General features: G+C 34.2%; 1 protein-coding gene across 1 annotated transcript; it reads right to left on the bottom strand.

Moving 5' to 3' along the window:
* Window positions 1–16,024: 16,024 nt before the first annotated feature.
* On the bottom strand, window positions 16,025–19,514 carry LOC110737097 (putative calcium-transporting ATPase 13, plasma membrane-type). The gene has a single exon (XM_021917467.1). It carries the CDS (start codon window positions 19,360–19,362, stop codon window positions 16,273–16,275), a length of 3,090 nt encoding a protein of 1,029 aa, XP_021773159.1. The 5' UTR covers window positions 19,363–19,514; the 3' UTR covers window positions 16,025–16,272.
* Between the last annotated feature and the right edge of the window lie 267 nt (window positions 19,515–19,781).

The raw sequence follows: 19,781 nt of genomic DNA, 5'->3' as shown, positions 1-19,781 counted from the left end.
TGTTATTACAATCAAGTGCTACCTAATATTAAAGTGTTACTGTAAAGTGTTACAAAAAATGTTACCTAATTCAAGTATTCAATAATGTAACACCTCTTAGTGTTACCATAAAATGTTACTTTTTTTAAAAGTGTTACTATGGAGTGTTACTTATGTTAAAAGTGTTACATTGAGTGTTACTTTCTAATACAGTGTTACCTAAGTGTTACTTATTACTCTAATATTTTGCATTCAAGAAGTGTTACCAATTACATGTTACGTAAAGTCAATTATGTACTAGTGAATTTAGACTATGTTATTTTCATTTATACATTAGAGCAGCAATTTCAATCAACTACACACATCAATTCAACTAAACAGGACACCAGTTGGATGTTGAATGATAAAGAATTGAAAGATGTCTATTCATGCATGATGAGGTTCTAGCAGATATATGTACAATTTAACATCTCGAAACTATTTACAACAACAAGATATATTGATAATTTTCTAGACAATGCACAACCTAAAATTTCAAAAATCACCACATAATAATAGTCACAGAAGTTCAACATTCAAACAATGTTAATCCAACTCGAACTAAAGAACCTCACACCTCGATTTTTCGCCCATTGAAATCTACTAATTGGCAACAAAATGAAACAAGTCAAACAATCAAACAATCAAACACACATTCATTTGATTCTACCAACCAATATTCATAACATTTATCATTTAATCAACTAATATATGACATAAACACAATTATAACTTCAACTTCAACTTCAAAATCAACGTTAATTGCAAAAAACAAATTCCAAAACACTAAACCTTATCAGAAATGAGAAATTTTGGTAAAAAAATTGATTAAAAATCAGAAAACCACTCATCTCACCTTTCGTCGCCTTGACTCGGATGATGCTCTTCGACGCTGGAATCCGGCTCCGATTGAGCGGTTACAGCTTCCGCACTCGAAAAATTTCATAATCCCTAATCAGTTGCTGAAGCTCGCTGATCTCGAGTCTCTACCGCGGGCGACGGTGCTTCCGATGCTTGAAACCAGCGAAACTCTCACCATCACCACTCTAGGCAGCGGATGATGACCTAGGGTTAGGGCTAAGCAAAATTATCCGAAAAATCGAAAATCCGAACCGTAACCGAACCGAAAATTAGGGTACCCGTTTCGATAACCATAACGGTTCATGTACCCAATCCGATAATTTGTTATCGGGTACGGTAATTGGGTATCATTTTAAAATTAACGGTTACCCGATCCGATCCGATAAACAATTTTTTCTTTTTTTTCCTACTTAAATCTATTTATCCAAAATCTAAACTCTTACTTTACTTCGTAATCACTTTATAATTTAAATAATTAGTAATTATTAGTAATTTGGTCACGATCATGTGGTATTATTGTTGATTAGTGTTGAATGATATCATAATAACTAAATTATAAAGTCTAAATTTTTATTATTGGATATCATATTGGGTACCCAATAACCGATCCGAAAATCCGGGTACCCGTACTTATTGGTTCAGGTAATGGATATCATTTTTAGTGTTATTGGTTATCGGTACCCGAACCGATAGTGTTAACGCTACGGGTACCCGATCCATGCTCACCCCTACCTAGGGTTCTAAGTCGTCTTCTCAGAAACCGAGAAATCGGAGCAACGACGATGATGTAGAGACCTAGGAAAGATGCGTTAAGAGGAAGGAGAGAGAGGAGAAAGAAAATAATCTTTGAGGTGGTGTTGGATATTTAGAGTGTTGATGGTTGCGCGATCGCGACCATGAAGGAGCGCCCGCGCAAGTTAAGCGCGGCCGCGCAGTGAGCGCCCCTAAACCGCGTACCTCTCTGGAATTTGAAACTTTGGAAGGGTAAGGTTGGCGCGCCCACGCGTCATTTGGCGCGCCCGCGCGTCAGGTCGCGCCTAAACCGCGCCCCCTGCTGCCTTCCTGTGGAAATTTCGCATTTCTGATGAGGAGCGCTCGCTCCACCTGATGGCGCGCCCGCGCCTCCCTGTTTTGCGGTTTTTTCTGACGGTTGAGTCTTTTATTAAAAGGCTTATTTCGTGAAGAAAAGATATACAAATTTTCTTGATCTCCCTAAGCATTATTCTCCACACTTTTCTCTCAAATTTCTTGCAAATTTTTGTGAGAAAACTCTTTCAATTATTCCAAATTTTGTGAATTTGTTATCTTTAATTCGATTCTTAGTGCAAAGAACAATTGACTGTCTTTTGTATCTCAAAGAGTATTTCCGGATTAAACCCAAGCACCATTGTGGGGGAGATTAAACTCTTTAGGAAAGTGTTCACACGCCTAAGACAGTGTATCAAGGATTGAGACTCAAGTGGTCATAGTATTTCTCATGTTCATGTTCGTTCTTAAAGGCTTGGAGTTGAGGCAAGTGTAATATCTTTCACATTAGTGTATTTCTTTGTATTTTCTGTAATACTTTGATAATTTGGTGTTTGGTTGTAATATTTTGAATAATATTGATTGTTGTATAATCTAGTTGAATTATACTTCATTTTAGGTTTTGTTCCCACATTGATTAGTAGTTCTTGTTCTTGAATTACTTGAAAACCTAACAAGGGGGAGGGGCGGTTGTACATGTGATGATGTGAGTAATAATGTTAGGTTTTTTTTAGAATGGTGAGTGGTTCAGTGTTCAAACGCTTCTAATTACGATATTTGGAAGCGGTTCACTCGTAACGGCTCCCCATTTATATGTTTTAGTTCTTTTTTTTGGTGGGTTTTTGGAAGCGGAATTCAATAACCTCTTCTCATTTGGGGCCGCAGCCCAATTGCTTTTTCTACTAGTATTTTCATATAAAACCAAATCTGGAAATTATATTTATTAAACATCATTAAAAACATCATAATTTCATGACATAATACTTAAAATCAATAATTAATCAAAGCTTGATTGAATTTAAAAACAAAAAATATTTTTTTTAAACACCCAACCGCACGCACAAGATGGGTCGCTGCCACCGCACCCTCTTGGCGGCGGTTGCTGCTGCCGGTGACTGTTGGCAGCGTGGCCTGCCGGTGGGATGTGGTGGTGGTGGCCGGCCACCATGTAGTGTGTGTGTGGGTGGTGCGTGTGAGGTGAGGGAGATGGGGAAGTAAGGAGGAAAAATAAGAGGAGAGAGAGAGTTTACCACTTTGGGATTATCACCTTGGGAAAAATCTGATTTTTGCTTTTGGGTGAGTAACTATACTCCTCTCTAAAACCCTCTTCTTACTTGATTTTTCCTTTTTACACTTAATGACTCCCTTATAAATTAAATATGCCCCAAAGTTATTAATATAGATATAAAAAAATGTTTTCAAACTATTTTAATAATTACACTAATGGGTTTTCATTCAAAAAATCTTTTTAAAATGTTAAAATATCATAAATAATTCATTTAAATTATTTGAATATGTTATAAAATAATACTTTAATTTATAAACCGTATAAAAATACGGGTATTACATGCATGGTGTACTCAAGAGTATTGTTTTGCTCATTTGATGATTAAATGAGCAATAATAATATTATGCAAACGATAACTGTAGGTGCTCCGTGCACCCAGGTGTACATAACAAACTCTCGAAGGGAGTTGGAGGGGAGAGAAATGGAGAGATTAAATTCTAAGAAAATAATCGTCTAACAATGGAGAGATTTGAAAAGGAAAACTCATCCTAACTTCTTCTTTCCCCTTCCTATCCCTTCCCTCCCCTTCACCTTCCTTCCCTTTCTTTTCCTTCCCTTAATGTTACCCATACAAACTATAAATAATTTTTTATATTTTACGTTTGTTGTGAAGCAACTACTACCTCTGGTTTTTATTACTCGCAATAAAGGAATATTTTATATCTAACAAATAATACCCTTTTGTTGCGAGTAATAAGAAATGGAGGTAGTACATTTTTTATTGGTATAATTTACTAACACTTTCTTTGTAGGGCAACTTCGTATCCGTTTCTTATCTTTATAGGATTAGGAAATAGATTTTTCTTTTTTTAAAAAAGAAATTACAAATTAGATTCTTTATTACTTCGTATACTCTTACTTGTATAGACTTAAAATTTAAAATGTGATCGATCAACTAATGCAAAGTCTTAAGGCAATAAGTCAGCAAGTCAAGTGTGTTTTACTCCGGAAAACTTTAAGGTGCTAATCAAGCAGTAGCGGAGCCAAAAATTTCAAATCGGGGGACAAATGGAAGACATCGCATGATGTGGCAAAAATGTTAGGAAAAAAGAAATTGACACAAAGATAATTAAATAGCTGAAGTTTAGGTTGTCAAATACTTGAAATGGAAGACGTTGCATGATGTGGCAAAAATGTTAGGAAAAAAAAATTGACACAAAGATAATTATATAGCTGAAGTTCAGGTTGTCAAATACTTGACATGTAAATATCCTTTTTTTTTACTCTTTCTTAGATTATGGACTATGTATAATGTATGTTGATTTGTATTAATAGTAGTTACACAAAATTATTATTTACGAAGTATGAATTTACTGTATCGGATGTATTTATTGATTTGGGGGTTACTTTCCTTAATAACTTCCTATATTTTATGTTTGTTGTGAAGTAATTACCTTTTTATAGGAGTAGTTTCCTAACACTTTATTTGTGGGACAACTTCCTACCATTTTCTTATCTTTATAGGATTAGGATATGTAGAAAGAAAAAAATAATAATAATTGCAAATTTTGTATTGACTTGCCCGAGTCTTTAGGCAATAAGTCAACAAGTCAAATGATTGTACTCTAAAGAACTACTAGTCTACAACGTATAAAGGTAGCCATATGTCCATTAGTTATACTTTTCCATTTACAAATGAAGGTGTTGCAAGGCAGTCGTCATCAAATAACGTTATCAAGGTGACGAAACATAACTGCCAAAAAAATAAAATAAAATTGTGACATAATGCAAACCCTCTTCTTCCTGTTGCATCCATGTAGAGGTGGCAATGTGATTATTTAATTCAAATTAAACCTGGTTATTGGTAAGGTAGCTCAATGATAATAAAGTCAAGGTTAAGTTTAAATGGTTCTTAATGAACAAGACCCTTATTGGGTATAGAGCCAAAATATTTGTTCAATTTAATACATAAAGAAATTAGATAATGTAAAGAAAAAAAATACATTGATATTTTTGTATTTATATATACTTAATAATGGCTTAGTCCAATCAATAACATAATATTAAAACAGACACCAGGAATGACACTTGTCACTTTCTGGTATTGTTTTTTCCCTCTAAAACCCCCCTTCCCTTTTTAGCAAAAATCTTTTATTTTTAGAATATTTGTATAATACAACTATAATAACATATTATTCCAAATTTTATGTATCATTTTTATAATAATTATATTTCTTTTTACTTCGTGTTTTATAACTTAAAAATAGTTACACAAGATTTTGAGACATTTTAATTAAGGGAGAATAATCCATTATTTAAAATTAAAGGTTGAAATATGGTGGAGAGTATAAAATAACGGAGCCAAAAATACAATATTAACATTTAAATTAACCATTATACAATAGTGGGGTTCAATGAAAAAAAAAAAAAACTATTCATGGTGTTGATTTGAAATCTTATGAAATAATAATAATTAAGTTTGTTTTTTATTAAATATTTCTGTAATAATTTTACCAACTTATAACTTTTTTTTTTCCTTTAAAAAATTTATTAACTATTACTAAAATAGGTCATGCTTACATTGATAATTTTAGACATATATCAAGCTATCATTAAAAAATTTCCTACTAATACAATATATGATATCAACTTTAACTTTTTTAAGAAAAATAAAATAAAAAATTATTCTACTTAGCTTATTTTTTGGAAGTACATTGTAAAAATTTTCGAAAATCGAGTTATTTTCATATTGTCTTAGACTAGTTTGAATTAGGTGAATCATTTGACATGTCATGAATCTATTGCCATATATAATTTTACAAGCAAATTATCAAACAAATTAAATAATTAGTAAGTTAACAACCGAAAAACCTTAATATTTTTATAGAATAATTAGTAAGTTGAATCTTCTAGAACGTGTTATGTTACATGTGATTACTTCACTATTCACGTATCCTATATTTATAAACCAAGGAAACCAAGCCAAAATACAAACTTCCAAAGGTCATTCATCTCTCTCAGACTCTCAGTTGATTCTTTTTCCTTCATAACTATGGAATTACACCAACGTAAAACCACAAACCATTCCAACAACATCGACAACGATGACATACCATTCATTCCAAAACCTAAAAAACTATGGAGTTTGCCATGCAACACAGTTTACTTCATTGTTGCACTATCCAAAAAAATCCTTACCAATAACACCCAACACACGAGAAGGGTTGTTGCCCGTTCTCGGTCCTACATTGTTGTTGATGTTGAATCTGATTCTAGTTCTATTATCCATGATGACGTTCAAGCAACATCGTCTTTTCCATTTGAAATAGGCCAAGAGATTCTTACGTCCATGACAAGGGAAAAGGACGTCGAATCTCTTTCGAAACTTGGTGGTGTAAAGCATCTTGCTTTTACGCTAGGAACCAACAATGCACTTGGTGTAAGTAGCACCAACACTACTGAACTTTTAAACAGAAAGACTGTATACGGGTCTAATGTTTTCCAAAAACCACCTAAAAAAGGCTTTCTAAGCTTTGTTATTGAAGCATTGAAAGACACCACAATCATCATACTATTTCTTTGTGCATGTCTCTCCCTTGTATTTGGCATTAAACAGCATGGCCCCAAAGAAGGGTGGTATGATGGCGGAAGCATCATCATTGCTTGAAGCAGAAAGGTCATGTTGTGGCTGTGATGGGTGATGGGTGATGGTACAAATGATGCTCCTGCTCTTAAAGAAGCCGATATTGGATTATTGATGGGTGACCAAGGAACTGATGTTGCAAAAGAGTGTTCCGATATAGTCATCGTAGATAACAACTTTGCCTCTGTTGTCGCCGTATTGTGGTGGGGGCGATGGATATACAACAATATCCAGAAGTTCATTCAGCTGCAACTGACAGCAAATATAGCCGCCCTTGTAATCAACTTTGTCACCGCAATTTCTTCAAGAAATGTTCCTTTGACAGCAAGCCAACTGCTATGGGTGAACTTGATCATGTACACCTCAGGAGCATTAGCTTTGGCAGCTGAAAAGCCAACCGAAGATCTTATGGAAAAAGACCCAGTTGGAAAAAATGAGCCACTAATAACCAAAGACATGTGGCGAAACCTTATTGTACAGGCACAAATGGCTGCCTTGTTAACCCTGCAGTTTAAGGGCATGTCAATCTCTGAAGTAGGGGAGAAACTGAAGGAGTGATATGGAAAACTGCATGGTTTTGTAAAATTTTGTGACTTATTTTTCAAAAAAACTTGTGTAAACTTGTGTTATTGCCGCATTGTATTTAGCTAATGTACTTAATGGCCAAATGTTTTGGCCTTATAGTTTTAATGTAATTGATTTCCTCGTTTTAGTTGATTTGAGTTTTAGAAGTGAGAATTACTCCTGATCGATTAATGCTTATCTCTAACACTCTTACGTACTCAAGCCTTGTCTAGATTACATGTTTGCTTTTAGGCTCTGTTTAGCAACACAGATATCTGAGTAAGAAGCAATGTGAACTGTTAACGAATCAGACACTCAGTCACACGTACCCTCAGAGAATGTGCTTACTTTTCAAACAAATCATGCATTTTGACTTTATGTAATGATATTAGATTCTCCACTCTTTCATCTTGTAATACCTACTTATTCCTTCATCGATACGTAATGAAAGTGATGCATGCATTTATTCCTTGGGTTCGTCTTCGCAGAAGATATTTTATGTCAGCGTATTACTCCGTAGCCTGGCAGTACATGGGGGGGTTGGCATGATGACAATACAGGTGATGGATGGCGGCGATATTTGGCCTCTTCTAATAGAACAGATAATCACAACTCTCTTTTTGTTAGTTCGGGTTTGACTGAATCTCTAGGTCAAGAAGATTTGGGCTGCCCTAATTCAGGTTGGGCCTTGATCCGTATTATGGATGAGTACGGAGTAGTAACTAACATATCCAAGAAATTCATACAAAGAAAAGACTGAAGTTTCTTTCGAATATAATACCACTTTTTATGGTGTTAAGAGAGCCACAAGGACGGAGATGAGAATCGATCTCAGGATTTCCTGAAATTGGGAAGGAAGATCTATCCACCTAGGATGCACGGACACTTCGTCCAACAGCCGTGTCCGACACCGTGTCGGACACCGACACTCGTTCAACACACGACGGACACACATAAAAACCGCATCCGGTTTTTTAATATATTTAGACACTTTGAGACGAATCGTATCCTACTATGATACGATCCGGTTTGCATTTTGATATGTCATCTTATCTTTTTAACTTTTTTAATTAGAAAGTTAACGTAAAGTATGAGAGAAAAAGGTAAGAATTATAATACGAGCGCCTTCAAAACACATTTCATAGCACATTATTGTATGTGAATTAGGAGAATATTATTTAGCTACGGTAAATGACTTGTTTTAAGGTTAATTATTTAGTGTTTTGCTGAATAGGTTGTCAAAATCTCGTTTTTTTGATATATTATTTGTCTTCTTATTTGTCATACCCGTGTCCCCTACTTTTGGATTGCCGTTTTTCCGTGTCCGTATCGTACCCGTGCCCGTGTCCATATCCATATCGGTGAAACCTAACTAACCACTTGAGCTATCCCTCACGCACTCTCATAAAGTGTTATACTCTAACGGCATATAATTTTAGGTTAATTAATTAAATTTAATATAGATAGATATAAGTAAGGGCGTAAGGGTAACAAATAATGATTTATTAAGATTTAAATTATTTTAAAACTAAAAATTATCTTTTTTAAAAGATAATCTTTTGATATTAGGATTTAAATTAAGAAAAAAAAACTATAAATTATACAATTATTATATACAAACACTTTAAAATTAAATATTTGAAAAAGGAAAATATATGTACATTTTGTTTGTAAGAAACGTTCAATCAATTTTCTTTTTTAAAAAAACATTTTAAAAGAAATATAAATTATTAATAATTAACTAATATTCTTCAATTTTTTTTTTAAAAAAATCAATATTCTTCAAAAAAAATAATAATAATAACATTCAGTCTTTATCAATATTTTTCAAAAAAAAAAAAAAAAAAAAAAAAAAAACATTAATGTTCAATTTTTATCTTATCAAGCAACCCATTTCATGATTAGATAAATTTTTTATAAGAGATTTATTTGCTACTCCACAAATATATAAGATAGGATGATATTAAAGATTTGTATAGATCCACTCATAAATATAATTTTGATTTTTTTTTCCAATTGTAAATAAACAATATATATATACTATGCAAAAAACACAAACATGTGAATATTATTTATCTACACTTTTTCATGGTGTGAATTTTTTCAAGTCTAATTTGTTGATTAACAAAAAATATTGGAAATAATGTAAGTATATCAAGGCTTTCTGATGGTAAACAAAATAAATTGATTGTTGTTCATTATTTATAAGATGTATGTTTTGTTTTATTTTACCTAATCTAATTATGTGAACTATCGTATTAATTTTTGTTAAACAACTTAATTGTAACTTAATATTAATTATTTTGTATTTGAAGGGATTATGTTCATGCGCCAATTGAAAGAAATTTCTTCAAGCACTTATAAATCCAAAAGAGAAATGTGTGGATTGGAAAAGTAAGGGTCTATTCTCTTCAGCTTATTTTCAGTTCAGTTCAGTTCAATTCAATTCAGTTCCTAATTTCCTTCTCTCATAAAATATTCAGTTCAGTTCAGCTTCAATCAGTTCAGTTCAGTTCAGTTTAGTTCAGTAAATCAAAACAAGCCCTAAGTCAACTATAATGTTACAATAGTAGGGGAAAAAAATTAAAGATTGTAAGAGATGTCTCTGATAATTTTGATTTTTTTGTGTATTATAGTTTCTTGTAGAATATCTATATTATTATTGTAAATATCATTGTAATAGTGTATACATATAACTCTATTATTACGGACATATGATAATGAAATTTCATTATAAGGATTTAATTTTATTCAATTAGATTAATTTTAGTAATGCAACACTCTTGGTAGTATATATATATTTCATTTAACTATTTAAAAATTTATAAAGTCATATCTTTTACTATTACTCCCACCGTCTTTATTTTAACTCTGTAGTTTTGGATTTACTTTATTAATTTTTCATTGTATAAAGTTGATACGGAGTAAAAGAATAATGGTGGTCTAAGTTATTGTTTGTGAAAGAAAAATAGTGATTCTATAACTATATATGTATAGTGGAACAACGTGTTGCCGTTATACAAACGAATCATGGGTTAAAAAATACGAACAAGATTATGATTTATTCTAATATCTATCATACTTATAATTTTCATATAACTAATATTAGTAAATTAAGGTCGCATTATAAGTTGCATAAAAATAAAATAAATTATTCATTTTCTAACAAGCAAAATAATAAAAAATTATAGGGTTAAATTAAGAAAATAATCTTTTCATGAGATTAATGTATAAAAAACCGTGCATCGCACGGTATTCCATCTAGTCCTAAAATATTGAAAGTATATGAAGTAACAAATTGGACAAAAATTTTGGTGAAGATTTCATTGTTTAAATTTTGGTGAAGTTTTCGAATTGTTTAAAGGTTAGATCTCTCTCTTTTTTCTCCTAGATTACTGTTTGATAATAATTTCCACCATAATTCATTCTTTCTTAAAAAAAAAAACACTTTTACTCGTATAAGGTGTTTGAGGATGAGTAGTTATAGGATGTGTTAAACAATGCCAGTAAATTACTTACTAACGCCCACAAATATTGGAAGCGAATACCAATAATACCCCAACCCTAATTCTTTCCCTCACTCATCCACCACCATACCCATCTTTTTAAATGAGAAAATACAACAAAAACTCTTTATCACATGGCATTTTTGTAAATAAATCAACAACTTTTTCATTAATGTGAGCTTCACAGTTGATTGTGATTGGATGAAATTGTTGATATATTTACGTAATTGCCAGTGACAATTTTTCGTTTATCAGTGAGAGCATACACAATAGTTGCCAACAACCATTGTGGTTATCACTTATTTTATTAATTTATCAATCTTCCATCTCACTTATAACCCCAAATCCCCAATAGTTAACCACAAATTTTTGGTTACTCATTTTCTCTCTCCTATTTTTACCTAACCCCACAACACAATCTTCCTCGACTTCATAAGCTGATTAATTCCACAACCAGGTTATTGCTTTTTTTTTTTCACAAAAAATTTCTCTTTATTTTTTAATTATTTTTTCACATTCTCTCTCCTAATAACCACCATAAATGGTTAACGGTTGGCTATGCTCTGAGATTAACTAGAGCAAGCTCATTTTAAACACATGACATCAACAATTCAACAACACCACAGAAGCATCGGAAACAGAAACAAAGACGGTGCCTTTTAATTTACTGTACTTAAAATCTTAAATATAAATAAATAAATAAAATACCTCGTGTGGTTAATGTAGGTGAAGAGTCGAGACGGTGGTTCTGGTTGTGGGGGGTTACGTGGCTTCCGGGCTGTCTTCTCTCCATTGACGTGGCTTCTGAAGTAAGAGTGGTGGAGGAAGAGCGAAAGAAAACAGGGATAAGTCAAGATGTAAGGAGGGTTTGGGTGTAAAAGGGTATAATTGTCCATTTAATAACAAATGCGGGTGTTAGTAAGTAAAGTGTAGGCGTTGTTTAACCACCCACTATTTAAGGGGATTAACCAATAACCATTGTAAAAATAGTTTGAAAAATCAACAGAATTTAAGAGTTGATGTACTGGTTGATAGGAAGAGGCAAATATGCCAAACATGGCTGCTTTGGGTACCACTGTAGTGTAGTGTACTACGGTGAGGTGAGTATTGAATTTCCTTTTTTGCCTCTTTGTTTTTCGAGGAGTGAGTATTTTTTTGGGTTAGTTAAGTTGATCAAAGGTTAATGGAGTATTTGTTATTTTGTTAGTACAATTCTACTATAATGTGGACTTGTAAAAAAGACTTAAGGCACACCAAGGCAAACGCAAAAATTTTGTTTATTTTTATTTTTTTCTCATTTTGAAAATTATTGCCCATTTAAGCAGTATGAGTAAAAATTAACATTTGATTGCACCTGAGTGTATGTAAGAATTTTAAAGGTTATAAGGATTTCTTTGTGACTTAGGCATGAGACGCACATAATTCAAAGTGTAAAATTTTATGATGCGCCATATCAAGATCACCCAACATTTATTAAAAAGGGCGTATGGTCTGGCCTTACAAGGTTACACATCAATGTCCAGGTTAAAGTCAATAATTAGTGTGACTTTGGCTCATGATAATGTTAGTATGGTTAACGATGTTAGCCCTTCAGCAATTTTGGGAGTTTTTGGCAATGTTTAATCCCAATAAGCAATTACAAATCCTTTCATGTTCGCTTTGGATTTAGATGTCACATTACTAGCTCAAATCACACTTTTATAACGACAGTTATTTCCTGACTTGAGGTGTTCTTAAGTAGTTTGGAATACATTATTTAGAATTTTTTTTGAAAGATGGAATACAGTATTTATAAAACTACTGCAATGGCTAATATTAAAATGAAAAGTCAGGTATTCAGGGTTCAGACTGTAAAATATTGATTTATTCCCCCCTTTTCTCACCTTCATGCCTTATTGAAGAATGAATAACTAGTTAATATGTCTTTAATCTTTATGATATTCTACTGATGGATATTCTCTAAAATACTACAAGTATATAATAAACATTAGCCGCATCCATGTAGGACATAGCCTTCATCCAGGGGTTATCCTCACATGTACAAGATAAAAACAGAAGAGCAATCTTTTGAACAAGAAATACTCTGTTGTGGACTTCAATTAATCTCACAGTAAGTCTGTGCTAGAGAAGTCAATGAATCACTGAAGTGCAGTTTAGAATTAGATTTATTTACACGCGAACAGTTCCTAACGAAGAACTGCTCAGGTCCTAATAATGCCCCATTCGATGGGGTGTTTAATGTGCCTTAGGTCACACTTTTGATTTTTATGAACCATGTTTGAAGTGATTGTTTTCCTGTTTCCAATCATTAATACACAACCCTGTGAGCCAATAGTTTAAACGCGAACCACAATCCTTTTGCTTAAGCACAACAATTAGATCAAAGATATATAGCTATACTCAAGCAAACTTATGAACCATATTGCGAGAACTTGTTAAGACATAGTAGATGGTTGTTGTTTAGTATGGACAAATTGCATCAGCCATGTTAATATGCTCACCAAGAACTCCATTCTTAATGATGGTGATACATAATTACAGAAGAGCCCACCCAAAGCCCCCTATACGATTATTGTGGGACTCAAGTCCCATACAAATGGATCATAAGAGAAGCACTATATTATCTCACAAGAAGATGTTAACTTGTGTAATGTGTGCATTACCTTGCTTGTGAGGTCATCTTTCTTCTTATTATACTTGATATCTTTTATCATAACACTAGCCATTTGAAAGTAAAGCTGACTTTGCATGTGATCTCAATCACATTCAAACGAAGAAGAATTAGAGTCTATAGTTGGGGAGAGGTTGGGATGACCTAGTTTGCTGAGTTGCAAATAACAAGAGTATACGATACAAAACTTGAAAAAGGTGTATAGGACTTCATGCTCTGGCTGTTGTATTGTGATGAGGATCTTTCAGAGAATTGTATGGAATTTGAAGAGTATGTCATGCAAAAAGTTAAAAGGAAAGGTACACCATGGATCATGGAAAAATTTAAGATGTATTGGAAAATCTCCCTCAGTTGACTGCTATAATTTATAAAATCTAGAAGAGAAAGACATCAGATGATTTTGCAGATTGATATGGGACCAACAACTATTGTAGAGTATGTTGGAACCTGTTGTTTTAATTATTTTATTTTTATTGAAAACTGGTTTCTTCAGCTAAACATTATCAATTTTTTGGCTACTGAAAATTTAAGCAGAAAGATGTAATGTATAACCCCAGAGCACAACAACAAGCAATAATCAGCTCTTGCTATTCATTTCTTTGCTTTTAAGGTGCAGGAAAGTAGTATTTGTACTCTTGTTTGTGAAAACATAACAATCCTAGAAAATTGTATTACTCTAAATTACCTGATTGAGAAGCCTTAACATTGTCTCTGATTGTTATTTACAAATAATTTTTGCCAGCATGAGCTAACCAAGACTATTGCTGTTCTCTTGTTCCCTGGCAGCACTTAGTAAGCTCTAATTGCAGGCCAAGAGACCTTCAATGTCGTATGTTCTTTCAGATATCTGGCATTGAACTCGTCGGACTTGGCACAGCACATGTATCCAAAAGATGGAGCTGAGGGTGTCTTTCTCTTCGGTCTCCCCTACCTTGAAGATCAAGTAATTGAATGTTCTGGTGCAAGACGGCTGTCTGATAAGATGTCTCTGCTAGATTTCACTGCAAGACTAGTTTTAAGATGCTGCCTAATGTATCATGATCAAGTTCACCCACAATTGTTGGACTGCCATCACTGGAACATTTTCTGAAGAAATAGCTGCAACAAGTTGATGATGAGACATTTACAGGATGATGCTATAGACGGATTGATCCTACCCTAAGACGGTGAAAACAGAAGCAAAGTTGTCATAGGATGACTACATTGCAGCTCTCTTTTGCAAAAAGTACATTATGCATTTATTTATTTATTTATTTATTTGTTGGAATACAAATTAAATTAGTTTTATTTAGAGGGAAAATGCTTGATTAAATACATCCCATTATGCAAAGAAAAGGTTGCATACTTGCATTCATGGGGAAGATGTATTTGATTTTGCTGGACGATTATTGAGGATAGTTGAAAAACAAAAATGGAGATAACACTAAGGTGGGTGACAAATTAAGTGGTTATCTTAGAACACCTAACAGCTGCTCTGATTCTAATAAAAGTGCCTACTAAGGTGGTATTAAAAGAGAGAAATGGAATTCTCACAAAGATAATAACAAAATTCAAGTCACGTTCATTTAGAGAAAACAACCACCAAAGGGATAATTTCACGTTTACTATATTCATTGGAAGAACAATTTTTAAGTGCCCAATACCTCTTCAAGATTTACTTAATAATAGTGCATTAAACCAAACATATCTTCTTCACATATATATTGAAATGTTAAATTTTTACAGGAGATTGGTTTCTGATCCTGATTAATGAGTTATGTTTACGAATTGCGATAGCTTGCTAATGTTGACAGCTTGGCCTCAAAGAGTTTCTATCTTAAAGACTGAACTCAGCAAAAAAATAAATAAATAAATAAATATTAACATTATACTCCATATTAATGTTTGGTTTTATAATCTTATCAATATTCCAATGCAAATACAATATAATTTATGAATCAAACTTGGAATCATATGTTCTACTCTGTGACAGGTCTGCTCGAGTTCTTCGTTCCCTTTAGCCACCTTTTTGTTTTCCTTCACTTTTCTTACCTGTATTTCCATTATTTACAGTAGGTGGGGGTAAAAAGAAATGAATAAAAGAGAAGATATAGAAGATGATAAACCAGTATGATATAGAAGCACAGTATGATTTATACATCAAACTTGGAAGTTTGAACCATATGTTTTACTCTGTAAGCGCCAGTCCTGCTCGAGTTCACCCTGCCCTTTTGCCACTTCTTTGTTTTCCCTATTTTTCTTCCTATGTTTCCCGTTACTTGCAATAGGTGGGTGAAAAAAGAAGAAGAACATTGAGAAAAAAAAAAAAAGGGTATGCTTTAAAAAAAAAAAAAAAAAACCAAAAGAAATACATGGGCCAGCCTAATACTTTTTTTTTTTTTTTTTTGTAAGACTCAAAAGTAAACTATTCCTAAAAAAAATAGAGTGAAAGTGTAAAATTACAATACTCAACTCTTGATATAATGATATGCATACATGCTTTAGGGTGCAAGGAAAAAAAAAAGTCACTTTGTTGTCTGGATTGATAATAGTTAATTGCATATTGTATTATTGATGTAGATTTGCCATGAAGTTGGAGTTTAATAAAAGCATTTCATTATTGACAAACTATTCCATAAAGTCTTAATTTGTACTATTCTAGATCCACTGACTAAAAAGTATATGCAATGACTCAGATTAGTATCAGCAAAAACTTTTTCTTTTATCATGAGTCAGATTGACACTGATGTTTGTTTTATGGTCAATGGCAGGAATTTTAACTGCGGGCCGAGAGATTGCTATGCTGGTCGGAAACCGGAATACATTTTACGAGCCAGCCGATGGGCCAGCTGATCGCAGCAAGTGCTATGCATACGCACCATTGAACCCAATTCAACCTTTCAGTACCTGCAAATTTCTTGAGAAATTCTACCATTGCCACTTGAAGAAGAACAGTAATCAGAACTATCCCTAGAAACAACCTGTTTTTAAGAATACCTTTAAATATGTTCTTTTTCTCCAGCTTTCTTGCATTAAACTCGTTAAATACTTGACATAGCACGAAACAGTTGAAGATGAGGGTGTCCTTCGCCTTCTCCTGTACTCCGAAGATTGACTGACCCTTAAACTGTAGGATCAGCAAGATGGTCATCTGATAAAAGGCTTGTGCAATGAGGTTTCGCCACATGACTTTGGTTATGAGTGGCTCAGTTCTTCCTACAGGTACAGTAGTTTTTTCCATGAGATCATTTGTTGGTTCTTCAGTTGCCAAAGCTAATGCTCCCAAGGTATCCATGATCAAGTTCACCCACAGCAGTTGGACTGCTGTCAAAGGAACATTTCCTGAAGAAACTGCAGCAACAAAGTTGATTACAAGCGCGGCCACATTTACTGTGAGTTGAAACTGAATGAATTTCTGGATGTTGTTGTAAACACATCTACCCCACCTTAAGACGGTGACAACTGAAGCAAAGTTGTCATCTAGGATGACTATATCGGAGCTCTCCTTTGCGACTTCAGTCCCTTCGATACCCATTGATAACCCAATATCGGCTTCTTTAAGAGCAGGGGCATCATTTGTACCATCACCTGTCACTGCCACTACATGGCCTTTTTCTTTTAGGCACTGGACCATGAGGAGCTTATCAAACGGGGATGATCTTGCCATTACTCGAATGTGGTCAATTTTATCCATTCTTTGTTCAGAAGAGTAATTTCTGAACTGAATACCTTCTATGACAGCTTCTTCATGTAATGATTGGTCATCAGGTTTGAGGATTCCGCATTCTGCAGCAATGGCTTTCGCAGTGAAAATGTTGTCCCCAGTAATCATTTTCACACTAACTCCTGCTTTCCTGCATGATGCCACTGCTTCTCGGACACCAGGCCGACATGGATCCTTCAACCCAACTATACCTAGCAATGTGAGGCCACTCTCATCAAGCTGCTGTGTGGCATTGCCTTCGTTTCCTTGTTTGTGAGCAAAAGCAATGCATCTTAGGCTTTGTGCTGCCATGTATTGAATTATTCCCCGGAAATATTTATTATCTTCTTCCTCCAACCTCACAAGCATCCCTCCTTGATCATAATAACTCGAACACATATCTAAAATCATCTCTGCTGCTCCCTTCCAATGCACTTGCACTACTTTAATGTCGCTCATCATCCTAGCCATAACCCCACTTCGCTTTTTCTCAGAGTTGAAGGCCTCAACTTTCAGAACCTCAAAATTATTGTTCAGTTTTTCCATCTGCATCTCCAAATCACATATAGCCCATTTTAGGATTGCTTTCTCAGTCGGACTGCCAGATATCTCAGGAACTATTGCAAAAGGCAATTGACAGACACTTCCACTTGTATTCAAGCCAACTGCTTGATAAAGCAACTCGAGAACAATCTTTGATAAAGAGAAGGGATTCTGAACCACTTCTCTGCCCTGCCAAAATTCAGTGACACTCATTTGGTTAAGAGTGAGTGTACCGGTTTTGTCTGTGCATATAGTAGTAGCCAAACCCATAGTTTCGCAAGCAGAGAGTTTCCTCACCATGGCATTATCTCCCATCATCTTCTTCATCGAATAAGCAAGAGTTAAAGTCACAGCTAAGGGGAGACCCTCAGGAATGGCTACAACAATAATGGTAACCGCTGCAGAAACAATGTCTATGACTGCATTCATTACATCATTAGTACTTGTTTTCGATCCATTAAATTCTCTATTTCCATGTTCATCTAAAGTGTGTCCTGTGAAATACCGAAGCAACAGTACAATAAGAACAAGTGATGCAACAAGAACCCCAACCTTACCAATATATGCAGTGAGTTTATTGAGCCGTTTCTGTAATGGAGTCTCTTCATCCAAATTTCGACTTATGGAACTCATCATTTCACCCCATGTAGTGTTCATCCCTACTGAAGTAACCAACATCCTCCCATAACCATCTGTCACTTTTGTGCCAGAGAACAAAAAAGGGCTATTCCTGTCATCCACTTCGACATGATCACTTTCTCCGGTCATGCTTGATTCATTTACCTTTAAGGAATAACCATCCAAGAATAACCCATCAGCCGGAATCTGATCTCCTATGTTCAAATACACGATATCTCCCACAACAACTTCAAAGATGGATATATGTTGGCGGCATCCATCTCTCAATACTTCAACCTGTATGTCACTGCCAATGTTAGAGAGCTTTTCAAACTGTCGGCTCTGCTTGAAGTTACTGATGGCAGAAACCGAAACAACGAGGAATATTGCTATAATGATGCTTCCCCCATCATACCACCCCTCTTTTAGGCCATGCTGCTTCATGCCAAATCCTAAGGAGAGGCAAGCACATATCAAAAGAATGATGATTGTGGTGTCTTTCGAGGCTTCAACTACGAAACTGAGGAAGGTTTTATTAGGCTGTTTTCGGAAACAATTAGACCCGAAAACACTCTTTCGATGCAAAATATCAGGAGTGTTAGTGCTATCTACACCAATTTCATTGTTGGTTCCTAGTGTTGAAGCAAGATGCTTTACACCGCCAAGTTGCGAAAGTGATTCAAGGTTCTTGTCCCTTGTGATGGAAGTGAGGGTTTGTTGGTTAATAGAGAAGGAAGACAACGACAACAACGACGATCCTTGTACGTTGTCATGGATAGAAGAAACAGAATCAGTTTCTACATCAAGCACGACATAAGGCGGAGAACGGATAAGTACTCTTTTGTAGAGATGTGTGTTTTTGTTTGCTTTTTTGGAGAGTGTAACAATGAAGTAAACTGCTTTGCACGGCAAACTCCATCGACTCGAAGTTTTGACCGGAAAGGGTGAATTATTATCGGAGTGAGTAGCATTTTTTGTGGTGTTACGTTGGTGTAACTCCATGGCTGTCAAAGTGTATGATCTTTAGAACTATGCATTCAGAAAGATTTTACTACATATTATATAGAGTAACTGCTAAACTCTTGACTCCTATAGAAGTATGGATGTAATTTCATGTAAATTTCACTCTAATATTCATCCCTTTTTTTACTCTTTCTTAGATTATGGACCATGTATAATGTATGTTGATTTGTATTAATATAGTAATATGTAGTTACACAAAATTATTATTTACGAAGTATAAATTTACTGTACCGGACGTATCTATTAATTTGGGGTTTACTTTTCTAAATAACTTTCTATATTTTATGTTTGTTGTGAAGTAACTACCTTTTTAAAGGAGTAGTTTCCTAACACTTTATTTGTGGGACAACTTCCTACCATTTTCTTATCTTTATAGAATTAGGATATGTTAGAAAGAA

The sequence above is a fragment of the Chenopodium quinoa genome, unplaced genomic scaffold (genome assembly GCF_001683475.1).
Source record: "Chenopodium quinoa cultivar QQ74 unplaced genomic scaffold, ASM168347v1, whole genome shotgun sequence".
Taxonomy (NCBI): Eukaryota; Viridiplantae; Streptophyta; class Magnoliopsida; order Caryophyllales; family Amaranthaceae; genus Chenopodium; species Chenopodium quinoa.
Note: the sequence above shows the minus strand (reverse complement) of the source record. Positions and strands in the feature narration are given on the sequence as shown.